This window comes from Sceloporus undulatus, chromosome 3 (assembly GCF_019175285.1).
Source record: "Sceloporus undulatus isolate JIND9_A2432 ecotype Alabama chromosome 3, SceUnd_v1.1, whole genome shotgun sequence".
NCBI classification, from domain to species: domain Eukaryota; kingdom Metazoa; phylum Chordata; class Lepidosauria; order Squamata; family Phrynosomatidae; genus Sceloporus; species Sceloporus undulatus.
Genome location: NC_056524.1, coordinates 152501078 through 152514265, shown reverse-complemented (window position 1 = coordinate 152514265; position 13188 = coordinate 152501078). Strand labels below are relative to the sequence as shown.

Sequence of the window (13188 nt, the reverse complement as noted above, 5' to 3'; positions counted from 1 at the left end):
TAAAAGTTGATGTTTCTGCCAGTGGCACTCTAGTCGTTGTGCAGTCCACTTCATTTTATGAAGATCTTGGGTATACCATGGTTTCTTATTTGAAGCGGTCTGAAAAGGACACCTGGGAGTGATAGTGTCTATGGCCTTGGTAAGAGTGTCATTCCAGGTATCAAGCAAGGCTTTGACAGAATCGCTGTCGTTCCCAACCATAGAACCCTCTAGGGCTTCCTGGAACTTAACCAGTTCCATCAGCCTTCGAGGGCAGACCATTCTAATAGGTCCTCCACCCCTAAGGGGGATGTGGGTGGTGGTCTTCAGTCCCACTTTGACCAGGAAATGATCCATCCATGACAGAGTAGTGGTACAAGTCACTGACATCCCTGATTCATACTGAAGACCACATCGAGTGCATTATCAGCACAATACCCTGAACATACTGAATCTCATCTTATTCAGGAAGCTGGGGAGGGGCTGATATCTGGTTAAATTGAAGAATGGGAAAGATAAGGTAGGGTATGTTTTGCCAGTCAAAGTGGATGGACCAGTGGCTTAATTCACTGTAAGGCAGTATAATATATATATATATAATAATAATAATAAAGCTTTTATTTATATACCGCTTTTCTTTTCAGATCAAAGCGGTGTAGATACAATAAAATTCTATGACACATGTCAAATACAATATTTAAAACCAATTATAAAACAATTTTCAGCAATTCAGTTTTTAAAAACAGTGTAACTAGGATGGTAGGGATAACAATTATGGGTCGTCGTCTAATCTGGTTGGGGAATACCTTCTAGAGGGAATCGGGAGGGTATGCTGATTGGAAGAGGTAGTTTTTTAATGCCTTGAAGGCTTCCAATGTGCAACCAATATCAGGTTCCATCAATATTTATAGTCATTTTAAAAATAATTTTGTAAAAATTTGCAATGTTCACAGACTGACTTTATTTCTTCTGCTGTCTTTTCTCTCTCAATTTAGTATCTCCCCTAACCTTGAGTTGGAAGCTCTTTTTAAACGACACTTCACTCAGGTGGAATTTTTTCAGGGTTCAGTTCTCAATCCGCATGACTTGGCTAGAGTAAAGGTAACATCTCCCATTTTCTGTCATAACTATCAATTTGATAATAGATATAACTGTAGCACAGATTTGAAAAGCAATTTTTCTTCCCTATGGAAAACTGGGAAGTCACCTAGTTCTGTAAAGAAAGTTAGAGATGTCTCCATCAGAAAACTCTTCACACTTTCACTGGACTATCAGACTACAATCCTCAGGGAGTCACTATAATTTTAACTAGTGTAAATTTTACCTAGGGAAAAAAAAAATATTTCTACAAATTTTGCTAGTTTTCCAGATGGTAACTCCCTTTTTGTAATAAATTAACTCATTGTGGATACAGCTATGTGAATACTTGATGTTATTTTTAATAATGTGTGAAAAGTTGTGGATTTTTTAAAAAAAGAAACAACCATTAAAATATGCCTCTGTCCCCTCATTTTAAAGTGGTACAGTCCAACTTTCTGCCATCTCATCTATAGAATGATGCTGAGACCCTAGTCCCCTTCATGCATTACTTGCTAGCCCTGTTCCTAATACTTGTTTATTAGAGGGCAGTCCAAATATTGTCAAACTGCATCTTCCATCTGCCCTAGCAAGGATACTTAATGATGAAGAATGTGAGGTATTTCACTCTTGCAACATCTGGAAGACCATAATTTGCCTACAGTTGGTCTACATATATAGATAGACATCTACTACAGCTGAAAGCCTGGTTACAAGGGGCCCTATCTTCCCTGGAATCCTATGCAGAAGTGTAGGCTTTGCTAGTTCAGACATGTTCATACCTAAAATATATATGCTAAAGGTTCTACTTCCTGCATATGGAGTCTTTTCAGGCAAGTAATACACCCAGGACATCCTGCCTCTTATTTATAGAAAGGGCTAAGGTTTAAGCTTTTCAGTTGTTTCATTGTTAGGGTCTTTTGTTTGTTTTGAAGCAAATGAATTCCTGAGCTTTCAACACTGGATCAATATAGCTTCCAATTATCCAAGTGTCCGACCCTTACATTCCCAGGACATTTCACTATTCATTTGTGTTTTTGAATAATTCACATTGTGTTGATCTGCCCTTCCCTACAACTAACTGCAGAAGGCCCTTGGTACAGTATCTGCTGAGGTTTGATTCCAGGAACTCCCATGGATAGCAAAATCTGTGGATGTTCAAGTCCAATTAAATACAATGGCATCGTAAAATTATGTCCCTTAAATAAAATGTCAAGATCAAGATTTGTTTTTTGGAATTTATTTTTCAGGGAGGAGGATATATTTTCAAGTCATGGATTGTGGAATCTGTGGGTGCAAAATCTGTGGATAAGGAGAGCCAACTGTAAAAATGCTACCTCTCCCTGGTTTCTTCTGCATAGAAGCATCCTGTGCTTAATGGAGCATGGGCATTACTAATCCCAAAGTGGTGTTGTAATGTGTCTCCGCCCCTACTCAGATGATCATCCACTGTTACTAGCCTTCTATCTATGTCCAGGAGGTTAATTCATGGGGAGAGTTTGTCAGGGATGTTGTTACCAGGGACGTGGCCAGGATTTTGGAAAGGGGGGGTCCAGACTAAGTGCCACCATTATAATGAGGCTTGGGTGCGGTGACGTGGCAGCACGCACCATTCATTTTATCTAACGCAAGGGGGGGTCCAGACCCCAAGAACACTCCCCCCTTGGCTACGTCCCTGTTGTTACCATGGAAAACCAGATGTCTCCTTTGAGAGTTCTGTGGCCCATCCATGTAGGGCTTCTCATTGTACTATGCAGAACAAATTCAGAACTTTCTACAGTAAGCCCTCCACATTTTCAGGGGTTAGAGGCACAGGTCCCCTGTGAAAATAAAAAACAAACACACACACAAATTAAAAAAAAACATTTTTTTAAACCTGAGAGAACACCTCTTTAGGAATCTCTAGGTTCTCATAGACTTGAATTAAAGGACCTACAAATGCCTATAGAAGTGTTTTCTCTAGAAATCTCTAGGTTCTCCAATGTGCGTCTATAGGCATCTTCTGATAGAGCTGGACTGGAGGATCTAGAGATTCCTGGAAAGAATGTATTAATCAAATCCATGAATAATCATATCCACAAAATCAAAGTCACAAAAATGAAAGGCCAGCTGTATTTCTGACATGTTTTGGGTGCAAACCCCATCTTTTCCAGTGTGCATATCCTTAGCAGCTGCACTTCCTGGCCATAGAAACAGCACGTTAGGAGCATTTATTATATGATCTTTACTTTAGTAGCTGTACGTTCATATTTTCTCACTTGTCTTCAAGGGTTTTTTTTTTTTCATTTTTTTAAAAAAGCACTTTTTTACCTGTCTCTGTTTGTTTTCTCCTTTGGTGTCCAGATAGAGTCAGCAGACGCGTGCCTAATCCTTGCCAACAAATACTGCGCTGACCCAGATGCTGAGGATGCCTCCAATATTATGAGGTAATGTAGACAAGAATATTTATATTTCATTTTACTCTACGAAGTCATATTAAACTTAAGGGTTTCAGTGAGATGTGGTTAATAAAATAGGAAAACACATGTTTTACTAGACCTTATTTGCAGCCATGATGTTTGCTGTAGGAGTCCTAGTGGCTGGTCAAGGAGAAAGCTTGCCAGACATGCCAGTTTCCTACATGAGTAATCTACTCTGACACTTTTGAATATGAATACAGTAGATTTATATCCTGCCTTTCTCCAAAAGTGAGATGGTGATGATGATGGTGATGATGATGGTGATGATGATGATGATGATGATGATGATGATGATGATGATGATACTTTCCTCTACTTTTCTCTGGTTTCAGGATTTTTTTAAAAAAAGAGAGAAAGGGGAATTAGGTAAAATGGGAACTGCTCAGATTTAGTGCCCAGCCTAACAATTTTCCTTCCTTCTTTTCTCACTGGTTTGTGGGTTGTCTTCAATGTTTTCATAACTCATACGGCATATTCCTAAATAGGTTTATTGTAATAGGAACAAATTGTTCTCTCTGCTCCTTACAAGTATCTTAACTAGTGTAATTGCAGTCACCTTCATGGTTGCTACCACAACAGAAGAGCAAAGCTTCTACCAACATATTTTTGTGAATAAGCTGTCTAACATAGCACATCAATAACATATATTGTCTTAGGAGAGTTATGAGTTGTGGGGTATGCAAGCCTCTGTAATAGGAGCCATATGAATTAATCTTAGCCAAAATATATCCCTTTAGATTTTTGACCTACAGATCCCACCAGCCCCTTAATGGCCATTCAAAGTTGGTGAGTGGTACAGTCCTGAACATCTAGTGAGACCCAGGGCAGGAAAGGTTGCTCCACATATTGCATGGTGAAAACAACATAGGCAGTGTCAGCCGTGTTGATGGGAGCATCGATAGTGGATTTTCTACTCATAGGCAGTTAGTTCCTATTTGGTCTTTGAACAAATGGATTTGAGCTTTAAGAACACTGTCGGCAAATAGAACATACAGTTCCCAACCTGATATTGGTGTTAAGTTTTTTAAAGGAAAAATTGTATGGCTCATCTCAGTGGGAGAAAGATATCAAAGAAATGGCAAAATGTAGGGTTATAATAAGATAGGTTATCCTATTATTGGCATCATGTTCATACAGATCTAATTTAATGGGACCAATCTGCCCTTTTGAAATACTAAAATGTCAGAGATCCATTAAAAATGAGATAACGCAGTGAATTGGCCCGTGTTCTGAACAAATTTTATTGGGTTGTCAAATACGCACATCCCACAAAATGAAGGCAGAGCTGGGAGAAACAATTTAAATTAAAGGGAGCAGACTGCGGGTGGATGCCCATTCTTCTGGAATTATATTGAGTGCCATTCAGGTGGAGGTTCTTTAGGGAGCAATACATTGAGTAAGCACAGCTGCTCTGCAACCTCTGTTCATTAGGGGTGGGGCTGGCAAAAGCCTTGTGCATGAACCCAGTGAAAAATGACAGAGGCTGGTTAACAGCAATATTTTCTCCACAGTGTCACTGATTATTATGTTTAATTCAAGAACCTCATTGTTTGATTTAGCCTAGTGTGCTACCTGGCACTGTATTTGCTCAGGAGATATTCTAAAGCGATTGGAATAACTCTTCATTCAGAATTGATTAGGCGTATGCATGTTCACCTCTGAAACTGAATTCCCTCCAACTGTCCCAGGTTAGCAGAGATAGTCCTGATTAATACTCTGTTGTTGTACTGGCTCAGCTGCTTTTCAAAATGTCCCGGTTTCTTTCTTCTCTTCCCACTGTTCCCTATTTTGTGCTCATTTTCAGTGCTAGAAATGTATTTTCACAATTCATCTAAATATATTCATACATAGTGATCACTGTTCCCAAAAGCATGCTTTTCAGGGCAGAAAACATTTTTATGCATAAAAACCCTGCATTTCTGCACAAAAATTATGTGTAAAATACACTGTCTTCTATGGAGCAATATTACTTTTTATCAAGAAAACATAGGCTTTCTAAAAAAAAAACTTTCTGAGAGAGATAACAACCCACTACCTATATTTTTGGACAAATGGATTTTTCTGAACAGATCATGTCAGTTAGTCTTCCTTGACAGAGTCTGTTCAGTATTAGGACACACTCTCAACTCTTTTTTCTTTTCTTTTCTTTTCTTCTTACCTTCTTTTTTATTTCATTCTTTTTTATCGAGTATATAACAGTTAATGAGAATTCTTCTCATTCCTAGTGGTCACAAAACTGTTAGCAGTGCTTCCCTGTTTCTGAGTAGCCTGTTTCATTTTGATCAATTATAGCATCCTCAAGTAGAGAACAGTCCAACAAAGTTCTTCAGGCACCAGATCAGACTGTTCCTCTTAGCCATAATAACATTGCCAGAAAGCGCAGGGCAGCAAAGTGGAGTCTTGGGGGGTGGCTGAGTTGAGCATAAGAGCAAACTTCGTGGCTACATGGAAGAGCAAAGTTGTAGACTATCCCCCAAACTGCTGCATTCATTTTCCAAAGTTGCATTTTTAATCTGGTGGGAGAACTTTTGCTTTGATTTTAAATTATATACATAGATTAAAGAGAAATCCAGATGCAGATTAATCAGTTTTTAAAATAGATTTCATGTGTTTAATTAAAACGAGGGAAAGGGGGTAATAAATGCCTATTGGGTGAACTGCATTCTCTGGTGTGTTTTCAGAACAAACAAGTTTGAATCAATAAAATTGAATGCTTAATTAAATCTTCAGTTTAAAGAAAGTTTATAAAAGAGAATTAGAGTGGGAGAAAAAAAATATTTGCGAAATAACATCATGCTTGCTAGAGCAAGCAGCCCAACTAATTTTGTCAAGTTCCTGTTTAGTTGTAGCATATCGCAGCAATAAATCACATGTACCCCCAGCTGCCTGGAAAGCTTCATTTTATAGTATTAGCAGTGTAACTTTTGCTCCTTTGTGGATGAAGATGGAATGCAAATGACATCTTCCTTGTTCCAACCTTTGAATGTTGAGCTAATTGGGGGAAACTGTTCCTGCTTTACCATACATTGACATTATTTTCTCTGTCATTCTGTTCATTTGACTAGTTAGGATGCCCATCTCTCTATTAATCTTTAGTTGAACACTTTTCTGTGCAGGGAAGCCTTCAGCATCTAACTGTCTGTTAAGGACAAAAGTTTGATATAGATATGCTGGTCTTCTAAGTGTTTTACTGCTTAGTTATTATCAGTATGATGTTTAAAATGATTTTCATTGGTGTTATCAACAATGAATTTAATCAGTATTTTAATGTGCATAATTTATTGTGTTTTTATTGGAACCTTTTAATGTTTTTGGAAGCTTTTATGCATCCTATACCTGGGATAATGGCATGGGGGTATATTTAAAGTGAATAAATTAATTAATTCAGTTTTCACAGAGAAATTAATTCAGACAGATCACAGTGTCCAGCTTTGACAAGGCTGCCTTTTCCTACCAGTTTAGGGAACCGGAGAAGAGAATATGCCATCTCCTTGATCTTGATAGGCATAGTGTGTGTGCACACTCTTCTCTTTCCTTTTAGAAGGAAAGTGGTAATATAACCAGTAAGCAGGGTTATTATGTGTTGTAATTCTGTGTAGAAAAATAGAATAATGTGAATGACCTGTGAATGGCCCAGAAAGGTAGCCAGCAAGATAGTATCCCTACTCAGGCATTCTGGGATGTAGAGTAAGTTAACCCACAAGAGGGGAGTACACTAATCATGTCCCATTTGATCATCACTCTCCTCTTATGGAACCCATTTTGAGAGCTGGGTTATACAAGCACATCTTTTCTGTGCATGGAGGCTTTCCACATGATCAGGAGCCCTGGTAACTGGGGTTTGCAATCTCAAAAAGAGCCTCAGTATACAGAGTGGAAACCACAAGAGGCTCATTGCTCTAAGTCATCACTGTCACACTCCTCTTGCACATTTGCTTCATCTAGATCATATAGCTGTGACTAGGCCTGATGTGGATGACACATCTTGAAATTGTTTGCTCATAGTACAGTGGACCTTTGTTATACGCTGGGGTTTGGTTCCAAAATCCCCCGTGGATAACAAAATCCGTGGATGCTCAAGTCCCATTAAATAGAATGATAAAATTCAAAACAGTATCCCTTATAAAAAATGGAAAATCAAGGTTTGAGATTTGAAATTTATACTTTTTTTGAACATTTTCAAACTGTGGATGCTTGAATCCGTGTATAAAAAATCTGTGTGTAAGAAGGGCCAACTGTATAACCAAGTCAGTAGAAAGTAATAAGGGACATGGCTGTTTCTAGTTCCAACATACTTGATTGTTTTACAGTATATTAACAAATTTCATACAGAATATCAAAGTTTATTTTGAACCTTCTTTTCTATAGAGCCTTCTGAGTTGGAAATACTGGCCCTGCCCTACCTGAATGTTGGAGCTTCTCAGTAGTCTGCAGAAAATGTTTCAATAAGTTCCTGGTTTCATAATCATGGCTTGAAGGAAGTGTTTAAATTATGCTTTCCTCCTTTGGACATCTATAACTGTGGTTTAATAACAGAAATTGGAAATTATTCCTTTTTAATTAATTAACTAACAACACTTTAAGGAGCCCTTACATTCCTCACTTAATTCCATTAACATTATTTATGAGTAACAATTAATAGTCCTTACCACTTTGGTTTGTAACTGGCCATGTCAACAATTTTAACTGATTGGGAAAAACATTAACAATTTAAGACATCAATTCACAAATAAATTAACTTTGTAAAAAATTTCCAGAGGTGTAATGTTAATGAGTTTATTATTTTATTACTTTAATGTTAGCCTATTAGCTATAATGAATGTCTCATAGCTCTGATTAAGAAACCAGGATAGTTTCTTTGAAGCTGAATAAATTATGGCTTCAGTAAACAAAACTACTGTAACATCTGAACCAAGCCATGGAGCCATATTTTCAAAATTACTGTTGAATCATGACCAATGTTGGTTGGTTGGTTGGTTTATTTATTTATTTATTTTCTTTTTCAGAGTAATTTCCATAAAGAATTATCATCCAAAAATAAGAATAATTACCCAGATGCTGCAGTATCACAACAAGGTAATAAAAGTTCTGAAGGACACTCATCTCCAATTACTTTGTTTTGTTTTTTAATTGTTTCTCGCAGTTTGTCGTAATATTTCTTGCATAATTTGTCTTAAGTTGCGTTGATAGAAAGGAATGTATTAATGTAGTTAACATCTAATACAATTTTCATCCAAATAAACTAAAATCTTTCAAAATCCTGAAGGATAGTTATAAGTAATAACTACTTGACTAGTGATAAAATTATCCTCACCACTTTGCAGAATGATATAGATGACTAAATAACCCCAGGGTGTAAGAAGATGGTAACCTCAGTCAGTGTTCTAGAGTGGTCTAATGAACATTTTAATAGACAACCATAGTGACCTCTCTTTTCTCATGATAACTTTGCTTCTATCAAGTCATGTGGCAAATACAGTGAAACAATAACCACTTTTAGTGGTTAATAGTCATGAACTTGAATTTCTATTTTTGATTTTCAAATGGAACATAATAGTTCCCCTCTCCTACACGTATGTTTCACATTAACATATAAGCTGCATACAGTATAGATGAGTCAGCACAGTGGAGTATTTTGAGTGCTGGACTATGACTGGAGGGCAGGGTTTAATTCCCAGTTCAGCTATGAAAGCCACTGAGTGAACTTGAGCATGTCAAATGCTCTCAGCCTCAGGAGAAGAAAATGGCAAACCTCCTCTGGACACATCTTGCCCCCAAAATTCCATGATAGGGTTGCCTTAGGGTCACCATAAATTACAAATGACTTGAAGATACACAGCAACAATGACAACAACAACAACAACAACAACAACAAACAATATAGATGCAGCACATACAGACCATACACATTGTTTTGTCAGTCTAAGACCTGTTACAGACTGCCAAAATAAAGTTGCTTCGGTTCTCTTTGGAGGTATGCTATTTAAATGATGCATGGGTCCTAAGAGTCTGGAGGTCGTGCCAAAGCCACACTCCATTCCTAAGCACTGGAGTGCAGCTTTGGTACAGCTTCCAGATTCTTAGGATGCATGCATCATTTAAACAGCATACCTCCAAAGAGACCTGAAGCAGTTTTATTTTGGCAGTCTGTAACAGGCCTAAGTCACTCTGGTTCCAATAAGTCAGTCTAGCACTAATCAAAATCCTGGCTGACTCAAGTTCCCCATACTCCAGTCATCCTTACCAACATTTGCTACATAAGTTCTCTCCACAAGCTCCCAATATGTCTACACTTCTCCCTCTCTTTGCATACATTTTAAGCTGTGACATATAGGGAGAGAAGAGAGGAGGGAGACTTACCTCTCCTTCTTCCTCTCTCCAACATTGTCATGAGCTGGGTAGCATCATATGGTGCTGACAGAAGTGGGATAGGTAGTTCTTCCTATGAAAACATGATACAGAAAAATGGGACTTATTCACATACATGCTTATGATTCTGTGTTGACTTTTTGGTTTTCTAAGTGATAATATGCTCAGTGGGAACTCTGAATTAATTTCACTGAACACAAATATGAGAAAATAATAATCCCCCCTTATGTAAATAATACTGGATCGGATTTCTTCATTTAATTAAGCACTTTAAACTGAAGGCAAGGCCACTATCCTGGCATCATGTCACCTGTTCCTATATGGGTTTCCTTTGGAATTGGTTGCTGAAGGAATAATTAGATGGCAAAATGGGAAGGATTCCTTCCTGGAGATCAGAATCTGATCATTTGGAGCAGGTGTATAACACAGAAAAGGAAAAGGCTTAAGAGCCTCAAGAGTAGTATAATTATCCAAGGAGTCTCAGGATTTTACCTATGTTATTCACTGAACTAGACATGTTTAACATTTTCTGAGCTCGATAGACTCTGTGCATTGTATTTACCACCAACATGGGTATTGTGCAACACTTGTGAGGGTCCCATGTGGCATTTGGAGCCCTCTTCACCCCAATATTATTTTTTTTACTGAAAAAAAAGCACTCTGGGGGTGTGGTTTTACAATTAAAGGCTGTTTCGGAGCTGGAGTTACTGCAAAACAAAGGGAAAGTTGGAAACAGACTCAATAGTGATGAGAAGTGATATAAGTTGTATTTCCAGTTTCAGAAAATGATTTCTGTACCAGGATTCTGCAGCCTGCACCCATATTTGAGATACACTCCAATGGACTGCCTGTGCCTATGCCTTCCCCACATATGCCCAATCCTGATTTACAAGGTGTATAGTTTTCACCTGGTTGAGGAACCAAGCTTATCAATCACATATTGCAATATGTAAGACAACAACCTTTGTGGTCTAGGAGGGAGCAGAAAGCAGATGAGCCACAGTTTTCTCAGCCCTGTGATGGAGTGTAATCTTTCTAGCTCCCAACCTTTCTCCTGATGCCAGGTTCCTAACCAGGCCAGTTACTGCCTGTCCAACCAGATCATTTTACCATTTATATCTTGTGTTTATTTTCCTGCTACCCCCTTTCAATAAAATCCCTTTTTGAATGACACAAAATATGGTATCTTTCAGAGGGGAAGGAGGGCTCTGCTGTCAAAGACATTCTGTCTTTAAAATAGTCAAAAAGGACATTTTGAACACTCTGCTTCAGAAATGGAAGATGTTCTGCACATGCTCCAAAACTTAGTTTGAAGGGTGACTGTAAAGGAGGAGAAGGAGACTGCCATACCTACTGCAGTTTCCTTCTCATCCATCCCCATCCTTTGTTAGCAGAAAACTGATGCAGACATTTTGGAAAGATTTGGGGTTTGTTTTCACCTGTGTTTTTCTCTTGCAGGCCCATCTGCTGAATATCCCAAGCTGGAATTGGAAGGAAGGGGATGATGCAATCTGCCTTGCAGAGCTCAAGCTGGGCTTCATCGCCCAGAGCTGCCTGGCACCAGGCCTATCGACAATGCTGGCCAACCTCTTTTCCATGAGGTCATTCATAAAGGTAATGTCTCATCCTATTAGAGGACATTAGCATGGGATTCAATTTGTCATGGGGCTGAGTAGAGTGCATGGCCTAAACTCAAAACAGAGAGAAATACATCAACTTTGATGGCTAAAACATAAAACAACATATCCAAAGAAAAATAAAACCCATAGCCTATTACAAATTTGGCAGTGGGCCAGGCTTCTTCAAAATTATGTTTTTGTTTTTATTTGGCACATCCATGGCCATTAGAGACTGTTCAAAGTACTATCCCTTTTTATTGTTCTTTTTTCCCCTTTCAGATAAACCACATGTTTATCAACGTGGAAAGCCTCTGCAGTTAAAAATATGATCTCTATCCAATCCATATGGCAACAAAGTGCCGAGAGAAAAAGACACATAATTTTCCTTTCTCAGCTTTTCCCCCCTTTCCCCATCAAGTGGCTAGTGGATCTCTCACTGCAAGACTAAATATGGAACATGTGTTTGTACAAAAGCCCAAACCTCCAGCAACAATAATTCATTTATTTATTTCTCTTCAATCAATGAGGCTCTTGAGGGTTAAGAGAAAACAATAATAGATAATACACCCCAGTAATTTTCCAAACACATGGGGGCACCTGTAGTTGGTTGTCAGACCAAAACTCACTCATTCCCTTAGTGTTAATTTGCTCTCATTTTGCTTTTGGCTACTTTTCCCCAAACTGGGAATCTGAGTAAATTCTTTTGGACAAAGAGAGTTCAAGAACATTTTTAGTAAGTGGTTTACACAGCAAATATGGAACAATTCGCCCAAGATCTTTACCATAACCCTGTCATGTACAGAGATTACATAAATTTATTGCAAAACTCAAACACAAAAACAGCACAGACAGTCTTAATAATAGGGATGCTATTGAATGGAAGATCTGGGTTTGGTCCTGGTACTGGTGAAAATTCTGTGCAAAGAGGAACAGATTCAGCCCCAGGAGCCTTTGTCAGGTAGTGTAGTACACACTAAGCATGGAAAGAACATTTGCTTATATCTGGAAAATGGCCAAGAACATGTTCCCCTTTCCAATCTTCTTTTGTAGTTGTTTTGGTTCAAGGACTGCCATTCTGAGGTCCAAGATGGAATGCCCAGGAAAACTGCAGTGATCTGCATCCCGTATTTTGCGTATTCCCATTTGATTTATATCAATTTATCCTCTAGAGCAGGGACTGACTTGTTTGCCCCATACAGAATGCACAAGGGCACTGCTGACAGAGGATGCATATATCACATTAGAGGATGAGCAAGTAAAAGTCCCTCTAATGTTGTAGGTGATGTGATTAGGTCTGTTTCTGTTCTGTTTCTGCATGGCTGTTTTTCATTGGCTAGCATCCTGTTGGTTCGAGGTTGTTGTTGTGTGCTTTTAAGCCATTTCCAACTTATGGAGACTTTAAGGTGAACCTATCTCAGGGTTTTCTTGGCAAGATTTGTTCAGAGAGGGTTTGTCTTTTCATTCCTCCGAGGCTGAGAGGTGTGATTTTCCCAAGATCACCCAGGCCTCAAACAGACAGCCAAAAAGGGCCATCATTGAGCTGATCCGGGGTCAGGGTGTGCACATGACATACACACCCAGATCATTCAGAGGCCATGTGGGGGCCACTGGACACAGCCCTAAACTGGTTGTGCAAGGAGCGATTTCTAACCTCTCCTTTTTGTGGCCCATTGAAGACTGTGGCA

The 13188-nt window shown here is 38.6% G+C and overlaps 1 protein-coding gene across 26 annotated transcripts in view; it reads left to right on the top strand.

Annotated features, from left to right (window-relative positions):
* Positions 1-13188, top strand: part of KCNMA1 (potassium calcium-activated channel subfamily M alpha 1) — a 612911-nt gene that overhangs the window by 423308 nt on the left and 176415 nt on the right. For all 26 annotated transcript variants that reach the window (XM_042456625.1, XM_042456624.1, XM_042456616.1 and 23 more), the window contains exons 11-14: positions 975-1080; positions 3400-3482; positions 8522-8591; positions 11343-11498. In XM_042456625.1, the coding sequence (XP_042312559.1) occupies positions 975-1080; positions 3400-3482; positions 8522-8591; positions 11343-11498 (415 nt within the window). The remainder of the gene's footprint in view (positions 1-974; positions 1081-3399; positions 3483-8521; positions 8592-11342; positions 11499-13188) is intronic.